General features: G+C 41.3%; 1 protein-coding gene across 1 annotated transcript in view; it reads right to left on the bottom strand.

The window, feature by feature from the left end:
- LOC104544119 (band 4.1-like protein 5) overlaps nucleotides 1-21,893 on the bottom strand; it is a gene marked incomplete at its 5' end in the record, with an annotated part of 30,151 nt that overhangs the window by 1,308 nt on the left and 6,950 nt on the right. Inside the window, 9 exons of the mRNA XM_010188885.1 lie at nucleotides 604-681; nucleotides 1,579-1,672; nucleotides 2,232-2,342; nucleotides 3,017-3,078; nucleotides 3,624-3,752; nucleotides 8,999-9,093; nucleotides 9,914-10,080; nucleotides 19,675-19,790; nucleotides 20,877-20,919. Coding sequence (XP_010187187.1) covers nucleotides 604-681; nucleotides 1,579-1,672; nucleotides 2,232-2,342; nucleotides 3,017-3,078; nucleotides 3,624-3,752; nucleotides 8,999-9,093; nucleotides 9,914-10,080; nucleotides 19,675-19,790; nucleotides 20,877-20,919 — 895 coding nt within the window. The remainder of the gene's footprint in view (nucleotides 1-603; nucleotides 682-1,578; nucleotides 1,673-2,231; nucleotides 2,343-3,016; nucleotides 3,079-3,623; nucleotides 3,753-8,998; nucleotides 9,094-9,913; nucleotides 10,081-19,674; nucleotides 19,791-20,876; nucleotides 20,920-21,893) is intronic.

Genomic DNA, 21,893 nt, shown 5'->3' with positions numbered 1-21,893 from the left:
CAGTTTCAGCACAGTGTTCCCTTCTAAAAGGCAACTGAACCCAGTATTTTTTCTGCCTTGTGGACAAAGTTAACCAAGAGTACACTTCTGTGAACAGTTTCAAGGTCCTACTCCTTCCCCTGTGTTGTGGTGCGTGCAATGTAACGCCTTTTTTACTGGCACAGATTACAGGAGATTTTTTTAACTCTATAAAAGGTTGATTTGTATTAAAAGTTTAATTTTCAAGTATTAATTTATATATATACACACCTGTGTGTGCATATACACATTTACATATAATTTCTGCAGTATTATATATACCCAAAGCCAGAGAAGCAGGCTGGCACTTGCAGGTGTACTAAAACAAGACTACAGGCTCTTGTGGCACAGACAGGAGTTAACTCTTCAGGTTCCTTCACTTTCATTGCAACGCTGTAGGGTCTACAACCCTACGCCAGTCACCCTACAAGCAGGGGGGCACATACGCAGTGATCCAGGTCAATCACCACTTCACTACTGCAGCAGGTCCAAGCCTGGTGGACAGATACTAAAGCCAGAGGAGGGTTTATGAGTAAAAGTCATTGTACGTGTGAAGAGAGAAGTTTGGTTTTGAAATACATTTACCCGAGGTGTGGCTTCTGTAAAGTCAATTAGATTCTCTGTCAATGATGTTAAGGAAACGTCCTGGTCATCTGGAGTGCTCTATGGAATAAATCAGTTTTGAATTGAATTCCCAATAGTAACCAGATAGGTCTGCTGAATACTCTAGTGACTTCTCAAGTTACAGACCAGTGTCCTTAATGAACACCACTGTTTATCAGGTCTGTTTTCTCAAATCTTTCCACGTGATCTTTTTTAATAGTCTTTTCATTTCAGTTATTCTTAGCAACGTACTGGAAACAATGTCATTGTCATGTAAGCTGTGAAAGGTGCGAAGATGGGGTACCACATCAACGAGATCTGTGAGCTGAGTGTTTGAACGCAGAAGATGAAATTGGTAATTACTCAGTGGGATCAACTACGTAATACTGGTTTAGAGGGACAACAGCTAAAGCGCATGGTGCTTTAGTGATCCAGAATAACCCCTCAGTCTGCTGAAGCAACAGCAAAGTCCAATGTTGGACTCTTATTTTGGAAAGGGACAAAGCAAAGTTGACCCTTAAATTGCGATGTGCATTTCCTGGAGTCCAGTTAAAAATTACCTTATCTTTAAGGTAACCAGAATACAACAATTAACAATGTAAATTTAAACCTCTCCCTCTGTGGTTATTTTAACAGAAATTGCCTATGTCAGAATTTCATCCCTGCAGTCTCTTTCCTGCAGCATCAAATCATTGAGATATAATAAGGGGCTCTCCACCACTATGAGGAAAACTATCAGTTTTCCTGAAAAAGAACCTGAAAGGACACTCGGAAATGGCCTCTGCAGAGATCTGTACAGTGTCCCTGTCTGCTCCAGAAAGCACTCTGGCATTCCCCAGTAACTGGTATTCACTGAGTTATGAGAGGCATGCAGCAAGGTCTGCTGTGCTTGCCTGGAGGCATTGGTAGCTCAGAACATGACACACAGAAACCTTGCAGGCTGGCAGGTGGTGATACCTTCGAAACAGCAGCCTCCTCAGCTGGAGCCAGACCAGCTGGAATCAGCAGGTCCTCGTGGTTAGAGGCAGTGTTGTCCTCCTTTAACGCATTACTGGAAGGAGAAACATTCTCATCAGCACATGGCCTGGATAGCATGAGACAGTGCTGCTTCCCTGACAGCTCAACCCCAGAACTCGACACCAGTTCCATGTGAGGCAGACAAAAGACTGATGTTTGTGAGCATGCTGAAGTAAATGCCTTCTGACTACCTCTGCAGATTACTGCTCTCTTTCTTAGTTTCGGCTACAGCTGTGTATAGACCCAACAGTATCAATGTCTTCAGTCTCAAAGGAGCCCTTGTTTCTAATTCGCCTGAAGCCTTCCCTGCCAACTGCTTATCTTCCTCTTTAGAGCCAGGGGCAGCAGAATGTCAGATACTTCAGTTGTTTCAGAAGATGAGAAAGATTTGCTTACTGCTTGCTGGGATACCAACCCCGAGGCCTGGTGTACACTGATTAACTGTTGCAATACTGGTTGAAGATGCATCAGTAAATCTGCTTAGCTAGACACAGCCTAACTGCCCAGCAACTGTTCCTCATCTTTTCCGACCTATTCCTGATAATCTCCACATGATTCCCCTAGCCCAGAAAGGTTTCTCCTGAGTCACTTACGGAATGAAGGTGTTGGAAGCAGGGGCTGCTTTCAGCGGCTCTCTTGGGTCTTGAAATACTGGAGCGTTTGCTGGGGGACTACTCTGTGTTTTACCTGATGGGAAAATGTTCCTGGCACAAAACAACAAAAAAAAACCAAAACAAAACAAAAAACAGGTACAACCTTCCACAGAAACCTCTTCATTAATCAGAAGTTACAGCATATTTTTGACATCACTAGATGCACCTGTTATGCAGTATCGCCATGTGACCTTTGATGTCTGATACATAATCATCTTCATAAATGGTCAAGAAACTACATGTTATAACCCTTTACCTTTTTCAACACTTGAAATCCCACTGGAACTAGCAATCATGTGAGATTCAGTAATTCTCAGGAAATCAAGTGTCAGGCTTTTGTACGCAATTTTTTTCTCTGCTAGAAAACAGGTACTGTAAACAGACCCATGCCCTCTCCCCACATTGAAGTTGTTCACATGTCAGAAGTAACTGTAGTGATTGAAGCTGCTGTTGGAACAATGTTTATCAAATTAAAGTACGGGAGAATAAAGAGCATCTGAATTACCTTGTATATAATAAAATTTAGCAACTCTAGTGGTTGTTGGTTTTCATTTTAAAAAACACTTCATGCTCACCATGTTAAGGTGGGTTTGAGGTTTTACTTTACCCTACGCACGGTAAAATTCAATGATCACCGAGCCACTGAAAGACCACACTGAAGTGCAGGTTCTCAGTGCTGTAGTTGGGTAACCAGATCACGCATTCCTTCCAAACCTATCCAGTACCTCGCAGCAGCATCCTGAATATTGGAATTCTTGACACCTGTCAGGCTGTCTTCTCTTACGACCTGAGAGGAAAAAATGAACAAAGATAGAAATTTCTGATACCTGTTTCCATTTTGTGTCAGTTCTGAGATTCAGAGAAGAGTCAAGTGCCTCTTTTACAGCACAAAAGTGTGCTGTTCATCTACTGCTCACAGACTTAAATCATCCATTCTATATAAAAACTTCAGTGCAGAAATAAAAGTAATTCACCAACGCAGCCAAACAAAATACTATTATTTGATACAGAATTTACTAGGACATGCTAGAAGCATGGTCTCACTCTCAGAGTCACAGAATAATTTCTTGGTTAGAAGGCAACATTTGCAGGTTGTCTGGCTCACTCGTCCAGTTACATGCTGAGTACCATCAAGGATGGAGATTCCTCCTTGGACAACCGTTCCAGTACTGGATCACTTATTACCGTAAAGAAAGGCTGAGGGGCTCTCTTATACCTTGGATTCTGGCTCTTGGAGCACCCTTATCTGCAAGGCACCTTCTCCAACACCAGGCAATTGAAGAGAAATAAAACATTTGAGAAGCTCACAGTCCTTATCAGCTGAGTATTTACCTTGTGCCCCACTTCTGCCTGGGCCTTCAGGATATTGCTTTTGATATCTGCTGGAAGCCACGTTGCTGTTGTGATTGGGCTCTCAATTGCATTGTTAAGACATTTATCTGTCAACTTCACCACTTCATCCTAGGCATGAAAAAAATCCTTATTAGAAGCAGTTCCCACATGGAAAAGTCTGAGCTGAAGTTTATTAACATCTCTAAATAACAATAAGGCTCTGAGGAAGAAGGAAGTCAGCAGATTTATACTGAAATAAAAAACCGATTTTTTTTCCTTTATTTTGGAACTCAGTTTTAAAGTCACAGCAAAACAAAGTAAAAAACCACAATGCTTAAAAATGGAGGTGCAAAGCACTGTGCTAAAAACACAATGTGCAAGAACTGAACAGCAGTGGACCCTAAATTTGCAGACTAAGTTTACTGACAGGAGATCGATATAGCAGACATGGTATTATATGGTATCATATCAGATAGCCTAACTATAAACTGATAATTTACTCTGAAATGCAAGTTAGGAAGGATTTTTACCTAAAATCCACTTACAAATTAGAACAACAGTTTAATGTGCTCTCTCTCCTATCACTGATTATATCAGGAAAAACTGGCAGCAGATACGTTATAAAGACAATTAAAAATGAGATACCTTTTCACTACAGTATATTTCATTATGTGAACTGCATTTCTTAATTATAAAATGTTAATTAAGCATTCAATCTACTAATTGCTATCTGATTAGTGACAAGTTAATTAACTGAGTGGAAACTAAACCTTGTGACCTCTTCTCGGGGTCTGACTCAGCAGGGGGAGACAGAGTCCTGCTTTCCTCACCATATGCCAGGGCTACCGGCTCTCCCTGGAAAGCAGGGCTGCCTTCCTGCAGCCCCGGAGCAGGCACAGTCCTGCTGCACTCCTATTGCACAAACCTCCAGGAGGAACGGAGCCCATGGCATGGACAGAGCAGGGGAGAGAAGTCAGAAAGAGGTGAATACTTGTCCCCCACACCACTCTTGCACTGCTTCTAGCTTTTTTGGTTCACTGGAAATAATTGTGAGAACTTATAGGCGTTTAATTTTTAGAGAGGGGAAAAACATTTCCTTTTCTTGTCTCCCTCTAAATCACCTTTCAGTTAATCCAAATAGGAACTAAAGAGACTCTAAATAACCCATTTTAACATTTCACCCCAGTCACCACTGAATACAGCCATTTGAAAAATCATCAAGGATCACTGTCAACATAAAAGGTTATCAGGAACAACCACCAGTGTTACTAATGACTATTGCTAGCAGATATTAAGAGACTCACATTCACATAGTCCATGAAGCCTTAAAAACCAATTAATTATTAAACATCTATGTGTTTTTATTTTAGAGGAGCTGCTGAAATTGCCAGAAGTCTGGAGTTGAAACTGTGTTGTTATTATTACTACTATTACTATTAGTTGTAGTAGTATAGCCACAGTATCTAACTGTGATAATCCTTAAATCCTTACACGGGACCTCACTGACTCAGATGCTGTATAAGACAGTCCCTGCACAGAATTTCTAATGCACTATTCCAGCACCAGTGAAATAGTAAATTTGATTATTTTAACAGAACAAATCAGTACCGTGGTGCTGTAAGCACCATTTTTTTGATTTAACTTTCTCTCAGCTTCCTCCATCTGAACAACCAGCTTAATTAGGTCACTTTAATAGGTCTACCAGCAATCAGAGTCCCAACTTTTTAAAAGTTTAGTACCACTGAGAAATATTTTAATGTAAACAAGTGTAAGTTCTATACCACCAAGGAAATATTTCCATTAGTATCAATCATATATTTTTCTTAATAATTTCTATTCTGTGCTTGGAAAAAAGCATTTTGGTGTTTGGGCTTCTTTGTTCGTTTGGGTGGTTTGGGGTTTGGTTTTTTGCTGCTTGGTTGATTGGTTGTTTTTGAATGGAAAGGAGACGTAGCCAGAGGGATGCGTTTGGCACCTGATAACACCTCAAGGTGTCTAATTTACAAGACATTTGGTTGTTCACATAAAACCATAAAGCTGCTGGGGTTTGTCAATATTCCAGCTCATTATAAATTTTTATTGTCTCTGTGTAGTCACCAAACCATATTTGTCCTTTATTTTTCAATCAAAATATGGCGCAAGGGAGCGATGTAACATGGGAAGGAAAGATCAAAGGTAGCAGCAGGGCGTGCGATCTCAACCCTTTGTGCTTTTGAGCAGCATTCCTGGTGCCATCGAAAATTACTCTCTGCAGAGATGGGGCCTAATACAGGCACATTTTGGAGCAACTTCCATGTGTTTACAGACCACAAGGAATTAATAAACAGAAAACCCTGCATCCCCACGTTTCTGACTCCGGAGCAGAAATGGGCAAACAGGGTGAACTTTTGGTTGTCCATTTCACTTCAGAAGCTGATGAAAGCGGAGCATCGGTGTATTTAAGAGCTATTTGCTGTCTTTTGTCAGATCTGGTCACTGCGCTACTGAAAGCTGGGAAAGGACAAAGTCGCATTCTTCCATCCCAACAGATTTTGGCAGGGAGCAGTGGTGAAGAATGAAGCCATTCATTCTCCCCTTCCCAGTTCTCATTCTGGAAAGATTTTTCCTTCTCTTTAAAAGAGCACAGATAGCTAGATAAATATTTGCCTATCAAAGAAATCAATCAAGACTGATTGATTGGCAGTACAGAATTACATAAAGAAGATGTGGGCTGGCCATCTCTGACCCCTGACAGAAATCAGTTGAAGATTTTTAATTTAAAAAGCTGAAGTGAGCAATTCATTGCCATTTGACAGTGCCACTTACGAAGTTCAGGATGCAGCTCTGCCTTCATAAGCAGAAAGCCAATGCTTTCCCCTGATGCATTTTACCGAACTCTTTACATGTTAAACTATTTCTACATAGGTATCTTTAGCAATGGTGAAACTCAAGGGAGATGAGACATGCTGAAATTTGTAACCACATCCTTTCAGAGAGAACACTGTAACACTGCATCCACCTGAAGTAACAGCAAGCTCCAGGATCGAAGCTCATTGCAAGGTTTTAGTGGAAATACTGCAGTCCCATCCAGTTCAGTCAGGAGAAGATGCCACAAACAGCTCTCTTATGAGAAGATTAAGAGCAGAACCAGGTGCAGGAGAGCCAACAGGTACATTTTGTAACAAACGTCGTAAGTGGAAATTTATTTTTTTTCCTAAAGCAGCCTTCAAGAGCGGGAAACAAAGTGTTTTTAATAGCAGTTCTAAGGCCACTCTATTCAGGACTCATTCCTAAACTATCAACCTTCATCTCTAATCACAGCTGGGGGTGGTCAGTTAATGTTACCATAACCTACATATCTTTGCAATTTGAAGCATGTCTGCCTTTATAAACAAACACTCTCAAGTGACCTCTTGGTAAGACACATCATAGGCTGAGAAAGCTTTATTCAACCTTTTCTATCTGAAGAAAACCACTTATGATCTACTCTCACATTTCCCTAATACAATTTGCACTTCCTTCTTGAACGCTGAAATGTCTTTTACTGGCACGCTGCTGATCCATACATCACCTGTCTCTCAGTTATGCCAATATTCTTCCTCTAACATCCAACGTCACTCAGCACCTCACCCAACAGCAGCTGGATAATGGTGACTGTGCTGTATTGGCAGCTGTTTGTTAGATTAGCTCATTACAGGAATCTTATCTTGCTTGCTATGTATCAGACACAATTTTAAAAACACCAAGACTCCTTTTCTCCATTCTCTGCATTTAACCAATTAAAAGTTTTTTTCCCTCCCTCTCTGTCTGAACTGAAACAGAGCTCAAAAGGCAAAAATATTCTGAAATAAACTGCATTCACTTGCTTTAGTTCATGCGGAGGCAGTGTTTCATTGGCATAGCAGGACCTATAGGCTGCTGACTAATCTTCTTAGAGACTTGGTAATCTTTGTAATGCACTCACCAAGCAGAGAGGTGTGCCAGGCACCCGTGACAACAGACCTTAAAGGGGACACGAGCAAAACAGCCCGCAGCTCCAAGCATACCAAAGCAGCAGCTTTCTATCACATAGAGTGGGGAACAAATGCTCAAACAAGTACTACGAAACACCTCACTTGGCACCTGCTTCATTTTACTGCCAAGGAGCAAGAAAAATCATAGCTGCTTTACAGAAAGTGAGACAAATCCTCAGGCCTCCCTGCAAGGAAGGGTACTACAAACAGAGATAACGCTGCCAGGTGCTTTACTCTTCTTGCTTGATCAAAATGCAACCAAGCACCCAAAGCTTTAACACAACAGAATCAGAGTTGGTTGCCTTTTTGCTTTGCACTTTTTTTTTTTGTCTTTTTAAATGCATGATTTATTTACAAGCAAACCTGGAGGGAAATCTGAATTCCAAATTTTTTAAAGATCATTAAAAAAAATAAATATCCAGCATGGGTGCAGTTGTCTGACAACCAGTGAATCTATGTAAGTTCACTGCTGCTGTAAGGGAGGATCCTGTCCTCTCCATCCCTTCTAACAACACTACTTACTCTCACTACAGCTCTGGCATTTCTTTGACCCCTTCCGGAAACCTATTTAACTCACCATTTAACAACTTAAAAACAAACAAAAATCCCAGACCAAACCTAACACCTTAACAAAAAGTTCCAAACAAAAAAAGGCAAAAATTTGTAGGCTACATTGGTTCACCAAAACACACAATGATTCCTGGAGATGACACAGGAGAGAAGGAAGCCAGCAAAGGAAGAGCAAAGAGGAGCGAGGGAGAAGAGAGCCTTTGCCGTGTCCAGGGCACTGAAGCTCCTACTTTGGCTCAGCTGCCCGTGGAAATGCAGCCTGACTTGCTCAAAAACATTTACAAGAGCACTAAATCTAACCACATTGCTCCTCTCTGTGTAAACACACACAGCACCAACACCTACTTCAATCTGGTACAATCTGGCTACCTAATGGGAGGGGCAGATCACCAGCAAATTCCTCTATAAACGAAACATCAAAACATTGTTCTGGGACGGTTACCAAAGGCAACCGGAAAACACCAGGAAAGCAGCTGAACCCCTCAAAAAAGAGGGTGAACTACACAACACTGTACAGTCAGTGCCCTACAGATAAAGACAACTGAGGAACATTTCAAGCGTTCGTGCCTCTTACTCCCACTGATTTTAGAAAATTTCCCCAGGTTGCAGTCTGCACACACACACCTTTGTTCCCCATCTTTACCACACAGAGGTTTATGCAAAACAACGCATTTGTGTTTCTCTTACTATCCTTCAATATTACTCACTCATGCTCCTATGAATCTTGCAAATGAACCAAGGTAAGTGGAAGAGCTTTCAGACTGATCTGAACAACACCCAGTGGCTCTGCCAGGAAGAATGAAGCCCAGGTACCTGTATGTTTATGTTCACATTGGGACGCTCAGTTGGCACAGGGCTGCTGTGCTCTGCCTCCAGCTGTTTCAGTTTTAGGAAGGTGTCTTCAAATGCTGAAAAAGACAGAAAATATATCATATTGCTAATGTCACAGTGGAGTTATTTGACTTGTAACTTACATTCTTCCTAAACACTAATTATATGGTTTTAAAGTGGTGGAAAAAAGCACAGGGACTAGGGGAAGATACTTGCTCAACCTTCGATGCAACTTCCATGCCTTCAGACTGTAGGTACCCAAGCACAACACCCTGCACTCCTGCAAGTTCATTTCCCCAGCCACCCTCACAGGGAATGAGCAAGCAGCAATAATTAATTGCTCATAGTTGCACTTCGCTGCATTTGTGGCTAAAGCCAGATCTCACAAAGAACTGTGACTTTTCCCTTGTACTGTCGTCCTTGAAAATAAGCTGCTTCTAACTGAAACAGGGAGAGCTGACTTCGTCATCCCACATGGCATGACTTAAAGTCATGATGGTATCTTACATAGTTTTTGAAACATTTATAGCAAATTACTGTAAAAAAATCAAACAAAGGCAGCCTTTGAAAGCAGCGTTAAGGACGTTTCAGTAAATACACTGACAGCAATATTAGAAATCTCACAGAGGAAACACTGACCATAAAACAGGCTTTCCTTGAAAATGATCTGTAAATATTTTGGTGCCAGACTTCAGCCAAACTCCTAAATGCACCAATTCATATACCAGAGGGGGCTGCATTCCAGTGGCAGGTAAAGATGCCCTTACGTATGTAATCTAAAGGAGCTCTCTAAAACATGTCTGGATTTTTGTAAGGAAACAATCTCATGACTATGTAATCAGTAAACTTTGACCCCACACATTGTGATAACAGAAAAAAATCTGTAAGTTTGCTTACGATCAGAGTCTGCTTTTTCAGCAGCAGCTTCCTTTGTGCCAGGATGAGGGCAACCAACAGCCTCTTCCAAACCTGCTGTTGCCAAGCCAACAACTGGATGGGCTACGGCATCGTCGACACAAGTCTCTGGCAACTCTGTGCTGTCTAGCAAATCAACAAGGGGGATGCTGCAGAGGCAGAAAGATGGACAGAGACACCCAGAAACATGTTACCACTGTGTAACAAGAAAAGAAGCTTTAACACACGCACTCTCTTTTCAAGTTGTCTTCTGGTAACTAGACACGCTCTGTAAAAGCTGTTTCAGGTAACTAATAGATATTGGCTTACAGTGAGTTGTTTTTTAAAAAGGGAACATAACGTCTGTAGACATAACAGAACAGGTCCACATTGCCTGTTTCTTCATCACACAGCAGTGGAAAAAGTGAAGAGAGAAGGAGGGATGTTTTTAATCCATTAAATGTACTTGTTGCAACAAGCACCTGAAGTTTTCCTAGCAAACTCAAGGTACACTTTAGGACTTTTACAGAAGAGAAATGGGGTATACCCGTAACTGGTTGCAGTTTTATTAACTTGGGCAGAGACACGAGTGAAACCTTAGCAGTCACAGGATTTTAAGTGAACTACAGCATGTACTTTGTACTCTGTTGGGATCACCTGTTTCACCTCCTGTGCTTTCCAATGGAACCTTCTTATTTCGCCCTACTCACCTGTACTCACACTGAAAATAAAAACAAAATTACAAAACCAGAAGTTATATTACGGTGTTTATGCTGTGCAGTCGGGAATATCATCCATCTTCGAAGTTCAGGATCAGCTACAGCTACCCTAATGGCAAACTGCAACAAACAGAGCAGCTGCTGAGGGTTATGAGGGTTAATCAGACAACCTGTGCACACAGGTACAGTTTGACTGCTGTGCATTCAATCAACAATCACACTTAGATACAGTTTGGTTAAAATATTGTCTTAAGGAGAAAAACAAATTAAATCTATTGCTTTTGAAAGTCCTGTCCCAAATACGAGAACAATGACACCAAGCAAGTACCCAACTTACACACAGACAGAGATGCTTCCTACTGACAGCACACACCAGCTTCTCCCTTATCCCTACTGGGTTAATGCCCCTTCCCTCCCTCCAGCCCCTGGAATTTGGAAGCAGTCCCGTGTTGGCACTGAGGATTTCAGGAAAACACTCCTCCCTCTCGCTCAAACACCCGAAAGAATCCTTCCACTGTTAAATATATACCCCTGCAACAGATTACAGCGTATCACCGTTTCAGTGCTAATAATGTACGAATCACCTTAAGGCAATTAATTGGCGTGAGGCAAACTGAGGTCACTTACTTGATTCTCTTAAGCAGTGGAGTAAGAAGGTGTGAGCAAAGCAAATCATAGGAATTCTTTCCATCTACTGTACAGCCTCTATGTGCACCACTAATGGGAAGTGGCAAGCAGCAGCAGATAGTCTTGCAAAGGGAGAATGATGGACACAGAGGATTTCAATTATCACAAGTAACAGGCAGGAAGAGATGCTCTTCCAATAAAGTAAGCAAGACTGAATCCTGTACCTTACTATCAGAGGATGCCTACACATGAGAGTGAACATTTTTTTCTCATCTTCACAAGAAGCCAACAATTTTCTTCCTATTTTCTCAGAGTTTTCTGTAAATAGATGTTTAATATGAGCCTTTCCCTCACTAGATGACAACTGCAGGAACATTTACTAGACAGACAAGAGAGCCGAGTCAAAAACCTGCCTGCTAGAGAAAAGTGCAAATCTGGTGGCATATTCACATGGCACACTCAATGTCTAGAGTTGCTCAAAAAGCCGTGTACTACTTCCATGAAGGTGATGAAAGTGTGTAGAAAACCTTATTGCCATTTGTGCCATGGGATGGAGGACTGGCTGAGGGAGCAAGGATGACTGAGGTGAGCCCCTGCAGCTTCACCCCTGCGTTGCAGCGGGGCCTCAGGGTAACAAAATGAATTTTAGGCAGACGAGAGAGAAGCCTCCTACACCAAGATTCAAGCAGGAATTGACCCCATTTTGCCTTCAGAGCCACTGAAGCACCTAGGGCCACCCTGAGATAGGCAGTCACAAGAGGAAAGTAATACTGTGGAGACCCTCAGCCACTGGAGTTTGCAGGCACAAATGACGAGTTCCCCAGAGAGCATTAAATTGTTCGTGGCCACCCAGGTTCTCCATCCTGTTCAGAGCACCAGCAGGAAGTTGTACCGCACAGTTTTCATAAATGGCCAGACTCCAGCAGGAAAAAGCACAGGATGCTATTTTCATCACTGCACAGCATTTCTGACTTATCCTACAAAACACTGATGAACTGTCACGCCAATCATAAGGGAAATAGTAAAAGGCTTCCCAGGAAAAACAGGCCTTCAATAACAGTCAGCATGCAGCGCTCAAGAATGAAACAGGCAGTAGCTTTCCACATTCCGGTATTTACCACATACAAAGGGGTATTTGAACTTTGCATGGTAGTAAGCACCAGGCTTTATGTCTTCAGAATCCACTTTTATCAGAGTATTTTAAGAAATATTCTGAAGGAAAAGCTGATAGACACCAGGAGTTCAAGCCATACAAATAATTATGAGTACAGGAAAAATCAAAGGGGTTTAGTGCCTAGAAAGGTTTGTAAACCTACTACTAAATCACAAAGAAGTCGTTACGTGCTCAGAGAACACCCACAGTTAAGGGAGTTAGCTACTGTGCTATTTCTTCTTTTTGCCTAACAAATACGTTGCTCTCAGTATGCACCATACAGCATACAGTCATTGTGTGACTGAGAAATCTGCCAGTTACCAAGGCTATGGGGTTATTTTTATTTTATTTTATTTAGTTGAAAAGCAAAACAATACTTCCCTCTAGTTTGTGAAATACAATCTGCAAAATACAGTAACTATCTGAGTCGGTTTCAAAAGAGATAATCTGTTTGCAAGTAATCTAATTTGAAACAGCATGGAGCACCACACAAGCCAATTTAGTTTTTCAAACCAGTAGTGACACTGAATAGTTTTTCACACTGACTCTGCAAGGTAGCACAACTGTATGAAATTCTCTGTTCATTTCCTTCATTTCGGAGCATTCAATGTTGCACCTGAAGGTAAGAGTAGTAAATTTAAGCCTGTCGACTTTTCAGGTGTTTTTTTTTTCCTAAACAAAAATGTAAAATATTCAGAAGAAAAGAACTTCATTTTCCTTTTAAACAAAAAAATCCCGTGGATGTATGATCCTACAAATGGGACTGTCCATGCACATTCAGTTTTTAATGAAGCAGGCTGAGTCCCACATTCCAAGACTTTTACTTGCTCCCATTTATTTGAAGATAATTTCAAATACTGATTTAGTGTAATATACACAAGTCAACCACTACAGGAAAGGAAAGCCAACACCCTTAGGAAAAGGTGCTGGCTGCAGAAACTTTGTGGACATCAAGCAAAGATCTGTCACCACCACACCGTTTAGAAAGACATCCACGTGTTTCCTCAATGCTATTCCTAGGGCACGTGACTTGTCCCTGTAACACCACAGCCAGAGGACGCTGGTACCAGCGTGGTACCAAAATCTACTATGAAAACGTGAGCCACAGCTCCAATTACCAAACTCGCAGCTAAATCCAGGGCAATCCGATACAGTCAGCACAATGCGGGCAGATGGGCCACCCAGCCCACAGCTGAGTCACCCTGGGAGTACTGTGTCCAGCGCTGGGCTCCCCAGGACCCAGACATGGACATAGTGGAGGGAGTGCAGCAAAGCACCATGGAGACGATAAAGGCTCTGGAGCATCTGACATGGGAAGAGAGGCTGAGAGCTGGGACTGTTCAGCCCGGGGAAGAGAAAGCTCAGGAGGATCTTGTCAATGCGTGTGAAAACGTGATGGAGTAAAGACAACAGCCAGACTCTTCTCAAGGGAGCCCAGAGACAGGACAAGAGGCAACATGTACAAACTGAAATACAGGAGATTCTACTTCAACACAATTTAAAAAACAAAAAAAGCAAACTTCTTTGCTGTGAGGCTGGTCAAACACCAGAACAGGTTGCTCAGAGAGGGTATGAAGTCTCCATCCTTGGAAATAACTCAAAAGCTGGCTGAGCATGGTCCTGAGCAACCTGCCCTACTTGACCCTGCTCTGAGCATGGTGGTGGACTGCGTCATCTCAGGAGCCATCTTCCAACCTCAACTACTCTCTAATTCTGTGACAGCTACACAAAACTTCTCTGATACACGAGGAGGCAGCCACTACCTGTGGTGGCCTGACCATGATGTAAGCACATCTGAACTTAAAACTGTGCAATAAAACAGTGACTTGTTACTGCAATGTGTTCTTCCATTTTAAATGCAAAACTAACCCAAATTCCTCCATTCAAATTAGCGGTGGCTTCTTCCTCATGTACACAGAAATTATATGACATTTTAAAGTTAAAATGCCCGTTTTCATTTGCATGTTGTTATGCAACTTTATAAAGCATAAAGAAACAAACAGGCTTGCTTTGCAACAGCCGCCTTGCAAAACCGAAAACTAAAAACAGCACAACAGATTGCTCAGATCACCTCTGTAGATCCCACAGATCTTTAATATGTAGCTTGCATAGCCTTTTTTTCTTAAAGCAGAACTGGGTGAAGAGGCCAAAACATCCCTGGCAATATTAAAAAACACTGCACTTTGAAAGCAGCTAACTTCAGAAAACACACGAAACCACAGTGCGTCCAAGGGTAAACGTAGTTCTTCATGTTGTTAGTCCCCCAGAACACCACTGAACCATGAAGCTGGAGTCTTCACCCCTGATGTAAGAACTGGCCTCGTGAACCACATGGCAGGACTGGTGTGGGTCAGGAAATATTTCTGTTTCAACTGGAGCACAGCAGCAAAAAAGAAAGAAAATTTTCCAGAAAGCAAAAAAAAAAATTACTCTCTTCCTTTTCAGGAGTTCTGATATTTTTATAATTTTATTCTTATAAAATTAAAATAACTCTATTTCATTTCCAAGTAACATTTTTCAGAAGAGGACTTGTTAAAAAAAAAAGTTAGTTTTCAGATCAACCATCTATTTTAAATATTTTTAAATAATCATGGTTCGAAAGGAGGGACAGTTACATCCTCTGTCTCACTAAGATTTGTGAAACCACATTACAATCCGCAGGTTGCATGTGCAGTTTTATTACAAGTGTGACTTCCTGGATGGCTCTTAAGGTCAAACCCAGCTGAAAAATCAAACCAACCAAACCAAACCAAACCAAACCAAACCAAACCTTTTCAATTATTAAGAAAAAATCTTAACACAATTTAAAACATCTGTGTGTGTGTGTATATACACACACACACACACACACACACACTCTTTTTAATAAGAGTGACAGGCGGCTTGTGGTCTGTATGTTAGTTTTTCTTGAAAGACTAAATACCAACAGCACGATATGCAAAGCCTTCATAAGAAAAGCCTTTTTCCCCCCTCTACAGGCAGCTGTGGGTCCGTTGTCCTTATCTCAGAGGCAGCTCAAAAGGCAATTTTCCAGCCTCTGCCAGAAGGCAGCGTCAAGCTCCAGAAAGGCCCAGGTGTCAGAGACTGGTCATGGTGGTGTGGACGGCACAGGCACCGGCGCCGCCGCGCATCCCCGCGTTCTTCACATTGCGCTGGTGGACAAAAGCGGTGCCGTGTCCCTCCGCAGCGCAGGTCCTCGGCGGGGCCCCCCACGGGCTTCCACCACGGTGGCAGCAGTCGGCAGCGTCAAAGGGCCTGGATCATTGGGAGCGGGAGGGGGCACAATTAGTGAACGGGTACGGGTGAGAGAGGGTGGGCAAGTAAAGCAAGGGTAAAGACAAGAAGGTTGATGCAAAGAGGCAAGGAAAGAGGGCGTTGCTGGAAGGTAAATATACCGAAGGAAAGAGGCATGCAAGTAGATGTGTACATGAGACACTGTCAAATAAAGCCCTTTTCTGCTCAGTATCCTGCACATTTTTGCAGAAGTCTGAAATCCCACGTTAAGCTCTCTCATATTTACATTTTCTATGCTTACCAAACGAAAAGCACTTCACAGAACTGAGCAAGAACCGTGCTCGTTTTAAAGACAGGAGAAAAATAACATGATGAAGGAACAGACCTCCCAAGTATCCAGCGCATTTCATCTGCAGGAAGCTGAAAGGGTTTAAAGTGGCAGCTCTAAATGTACACCTGGAATAAGCATCTATAAGCAACCCAAGTTTTCAAAGTCAATGGAAAATGCAGATTCTAATGCTAGTTTAAAAAAAGAAAACAGGAAAAGGAGAAAAGAAACTCAGAGAAATGAGCACACACAAACCATTCACAACTGAGTTGACTGAGGGACTAAATACTACTGAAGAAGCTGACTGTACTTGATTAACATGAAAAACTTAGTTGGAAAAATAACCATTTTTAAAAAGGTCACAATACAAAGACCCTGCTTTCTAATTTTGCATACAAAGGCATAATGGTTTGTAAATATTGTATTCTGAATTCTTAAAATCAAATCCATGGAAATGTTGTGCACAGTTATGGTGAGCTCTAAGAGCTAAAAAGGCGAATGGGGGAAGGCACTCACCATTTTAAACAGTGTTTTGAAAAATATATCTATGCAGGAGTCCTTAGCTAGAAAACCATAAGGCTTTAGGCACAAGCACCTCCAAAGCATCTGAATTTTTAAAAACTTTTAAAAATGGACAATGATTTCCTAACTGTTCTCTGTGTTTCACTGGGATCCTTCACTGGTAATGTTTTAGGAGAAGCTGATGCAAGGTACAGATATCAAAACAGTGCTTGGAAAAAAGCAGTCTCTCATAAACTGCTCAAGCAATGAAGTTCCCAAAACAAACGTATTCCTCCAGTTTAATGTAACATTCTCTATTTAATGACCCAAATCTAAACAATATTGTTGCTGAGGGGTCCCAGCTCAAATTCCAGCTTCTCCTGCTCCTGGTTCAGCACCCCCAGCCCTGCCAGGATCAAGCAGCCAGCGCGCGTTGGAAGCTCACAGGAGTTAAGGCAGGGAAGCAGAAAAGCATGCAGGATTTGCAGCAGCGGTAGATGAGTAACACTCAGGGATAGTCCTCCTTTAGAAAAGAGACAGGATTTATATAAAGGTCACCCATGGGTGAATCCAGAGTTTTGTTTTTTGTGAAGCATGCTGAGGAAGTGACCCGTGAATACTGAAGGCTCCAGTCCTCAACAGTTCATTACTGATTATTTTCCTGTTTCTCTAATTTAAGCGGTTGAGCAAAAGCTAAATCCACTAGCAAGCAAAACAAAATAAAGAAAAAAAATATTACACCTTTGTTTCCTGTCCTATTTTAGCACAAAAACAGCATTTTGAAAAAATACTAAAGTTAGAAGGACACTGATTGTGTTTTAGGCTTTCCAGTCTTGCAGCTGGACCATTTTCAGACCATGCAGACCAGTACGGTTTTCCTGTAATGACAATTTTACAGGAATAGAGCAAAGAAAAAGAAAAAAACTCCACTAAAATCCTTTCTATCTGGCAAACTTTCTACACAATTGCTGTTGGCAGCTGCAGCATTAACATTTTAAATTAAAGGAAACATTGACATTAGGAAGGGATCTAAGCTGCAAGGTAGCCAACGCAGGCACCTGCCAAGCAGAGAACAGAAACTCATGAGGTCGGGACCTTACTTCTAAAGCCCTCCAATCCTAACCATCTACAAAATCCCCAGTCCAAAAGATTTTGGTGTTCTCAACAATCCTTGGCAAACTCTCTCTAAAAGAAGACTATTTTTCTGACAGAAAGCAAAGAGAATTCATGCAGAAACAGGCCAATTAAAGACAGTAGCAGCTGAAAAGAGATCTTGTTAGCAGCATCAAGACATGAAGACTTGAAGGTGCAATAGCCAAGTCACAGCCCCGCAATAAATACACGTTCTGCCGATTTTCTTAACCTAACCCCACTTCCCAGCTAGGAAAGCAGAATGCAGCTCAGTGGCTGACTCGGCTCCAAACTGTTGTCTTCTCCCTACAGCTGGATTTGCCCTTTATTACAGGCAGTACTACATCCAGTGAACACATCAAAGCCTCTGCCAGAAGACAACTGTGTTCAGTAATAAAGACACGTCCTAAGAAACATAACACATACACAGTACAAGCATTACGCTCTCGATTAAAACGCATCAATTGCCGAGAAGCTTGTTTTCTTTATGGGACACTGTTCTGGGTTACATGCAGGTATATTGTACAGCCACTCAGGTATATTGTACACTCTTCCACTCCCACTCTTCCATAGAAAGACTACACATCGCAGCAGCTGGCATGTAAGCTTAGATTCCTTGGCAATGGTAAGGCAGACAGGCCCAAGTTCTAAATCCTCAAACAGGCGTACCAAGACCAAAACTGAAACAGATTGGCTACAGAGTCCTCTCTGCTTCTGAACAGAAGCAGCGGGTTTTAATAAGCAACAGAAGCCTTGCAAATGCCAGCAAGAACACTAGCATGAATCAGACACCCAGGAAGAGCTGTTTGGAGCAAGAGTCAAACATTTCCACCAAAGGAAATATCAGTTTCTAGCACACATATTGCAATTAGATTAAATGAATAAAAATAAAACCATCTTGAGAATGCTGAAGAATAAAGAAACCACCACCTTTCACCCACCACCATGGAAGGAATCGAGCGATCAACAGGATCTCACCATAGACAAGGACAGATTTCAGATACTAGACAAATCAGGGGCAAAAGAAAGAAAAACAGCATTGATCATATGTTCTGATTGAAACTTCAATAAAATGCAACACAAAGCAGAATTACCATCCCCCTCATAATCCAAAATCTAGAGTATTAAAGGTCTTTAATCAATAAGATTTAAAAAGAAGTTAAGTACATTTGTCATTGCAGTGTTGGAAACAGATACCATCTACTTTCAAGAGATACCGAGCAAAGTCAGTTCATATGCCAGACAATGGGAGAAGCATCTTTTCTCTTGAGGGTGAAACGGCTTAGGATAAGAGCTTTTTTGTTGCTATATTCCATTGCTGCTGCTCCTGGAGAGTCTTACAGAAGCCAGAATTACCTTTTTAGGACAGGCCATACTGCTTCTGAATGCTCAAGAAGCTGAAAAAGTTAAAACGATGTGTGCACAAGCACTGGATTGATACACGCCAGTGTTGGTTTCAAAATAGCTTTGCAATATACAATTACCTTAAGAAAAGATAAATCACATTGTACATTTAGCTTCAAACAAATCATCATTTTGAGATGCATCCAATCCAGAAAACAAACACTCTGATTACAGGAAATCAAAGCTCTTATCTTCAGCTTGTGTCATTTTCCTCAAGCGCCCGTTCTCCTCAAGATAATGAAAAAAATCAGCTGCTCATTTCAAAAGGTTCAAAATTGATTCAGAAGGATGCTGGTTTACAAGGTTCTGCATTTTGTTACGAACAAGGTAAGTCCTCAGCCCCACGATACCAAGCAAAGGGTTACAAGGAGTATTACAGCAAATCAGAAGGACCCAGCTCACCCCAATATCTGAAAATGTTGTTTCTGATTTAACCATTTTTTCAGCCCCTGAAGACATTTCCTCTCAGTTTGCAGGGACTAAGCCTGTTGTCCTCACCTCCCCACACTACATTCACAGCAACAAATCAGCTGCATCATCACTAACTTGACTGTCAACTACAGTTAAAGATACAAGGAAGGCAGCTCATTTAAGTGCAGATAAAGCAGCAGTCATTTGAATCATGCATAAGTAAGCAAAATCCATTTCCCAGCAAAGCAGAACATACCACTTCTTGTCCTGCTGGCTGGCTCCTGGGCTCCTTGGGAGGTTTTCTATTTCCACTAAGACTGGGGCAGAAGGAACCACTGTTAGGACAGGTAGGTTTGGTTTTGCATTCCAGCTCTTCGGAGACAGAACATAAACAAGTAAGTTACTACACACACATTAATGAAGTGATGACACATTGCACAGAATAGAACACATCACCACTCCTCCTTCAGCACCAAGCTAAAACAAGGCTGTTGTCTTCTATTACTTCCACGGCACTGGATGCCTATGCCCAGTCTTTGTCCATACTGCACACAGTACTGGGATCATAACGAATCCAAGGCTGCTCAAGGTATTCAGTAAAAAGCCATGGCCTGCTGCACCCTTTTAAAATTCACGCAGTAATGCTTTCCTTCTGTAGGTAACTTTGCAATAACAATAAGCACCTTTGGACTGCCATTTGAAACATAACTGCTCCTGAAAAAAACAACTCCTTCTGCACAGAACGCAAAAAGCTGGGCAGAGCAGCAATCTACTTATCTATTAGCAGAGACTATTTTAATGTTACAACAAACTAGATTCCCATTTCCACCACTAAGTGACCCTTTCTGTTGCACTCTGCATCTGCAATACTCCAGAAAGCAAAAGAGCTTCTTTCCAAACTCAAAGTCCTGTCTTTTGATACTCAGAAGCAGAGTTACCTTACACTGACATATCTTTTCAGTGAAACAAGGTACTCTGTGTGCAAGCACTGAGAGGACAGGTGTCTCTGATTTCCTTCTCAAACTTAGAAAACACTGAATTTTTGCTAACAATATATTCTTTAATTTGCAGGTGTACTCCCCTCTTCCAGAGAAAATATACAGTAACCAGGAATCAACATAGGTGCTGATGAATTAGACTTTTTTTTTAATGTTACTTAGCATATGGAACTATTGTGCTTTGAACAATAACAATTCTCACACAAAGGTACTTTGTGTACCTGTATCTATGAATAGCATGATTCATATACTATTGGTGCATGGAGTATCTTCCTTACTCCAGCTAAATTAACCAATTATCTTGCTTGAAAATTAGCAGTCATTTCTTGGCATGCAGTTTAGTGGTTAATAATTTGTAACTTTTAACTGGTCAATCACTGGATTTTAAGAATTAATAACAAAACCCTCACATCTGCTGAAACAGATGAAAACTGCCTTTACAAAGAAAGAGAGTCCTTACTTGAGATCCATTGGTTTGGTTGATAACAGCATTGTTTGCAGTACTGAAAGACAAGAAGAACTTAAATCAGAATCAGATCAAGAAACTATTTTTGCAGGCCAGCAGAACTGCAAGGATTTTGTGAAAGAAACACAAAGTCTAAGATCTTTCCAAAGTACTTAACTGTTCTCAAAAGAATACTTAAAAACTTATGTTTTAGGTCAGCTGCCTCACTCTAGGTAACTAAGGGTATGACATTATTTTGTATTTGCTCAAGCTGTAGTTTATCTGTAATTCAGCTGGTTTTAATTCTTCCTGTCCCAAACCAGTTCAGCTTACAAAGTCTGCCTGATCCAGCACTAAGGCGAGGCACTTTTAAAGCAGAACCAATATAGTTTTAGTTCAACTCCTAGCAAAATGTGACATTGTGGAAACCTCACCTACACGCTGTAGATACAATGTTTGTTCCATAACTAGAACTCTTCTGATTTGAAGCTCCACATCACGAAGTTTATCAGAAAAAATCCGTGAGTTTCTTGTGCATAGCTCTAATGGGGACTGAATTATTGCTTCAGAGTCTTAAAGGCAGCCATTCAGAATTATGTGCATATCAGCTCAGCACAGCATTAATAATAATTTTATACTATTAAATGTTTCATATACTTAATAAATTAAATAAGAGCAATATCCCTATTCCTGATGATGTCTGAATCTGCAGGAGATATTTCACATTTCTGAGAGACTTAAAAGCATTAACACCTTGCGCAATAATAGCCCATTATAAATCTAATGAAAAGTAAACTTCATCTTTTAAAAAATGGTTTCAGTCTCCTGTAACCCATTAATATTTTGATTTACGGTCTGGACAATAGCTACCCAACCTGGAGAGCTGACAACTCAAATAGATTTCTGTATCTACTTCAGTGGTTCTTTAGAGTTATTTTACTGAAATACTATAATGTAAAGAGCAAACAAGCTGTTCCTTGACAGCTTCCCAACTTTGCACCTTCTCTGTTGAGAAAATGTGGAGGCTGCCAC

The sequence above is a fragment of the Mesitornis unicolor genome, unplaced genomic scaffold (genome assembly GCF_000695765.1).
Source record: "Mesitornis unicolor isolate BGI_N332 unplaced genomic scaffold, ASM69576v1 scaffold35567, whole genome shotgun sequence".
Lineage (NCBI taxonomy): Eukaryota > Metazoa > Chordata > Aves > Mesitornithiformes > Mesitornithidae > Mesitornis > Mesitornis unicolor.
The sequence above is the reverse complement of the archived record's forward strand: the minus strand, read 5'-3'. Positions and strand labels throughout refer to the sequence as shown.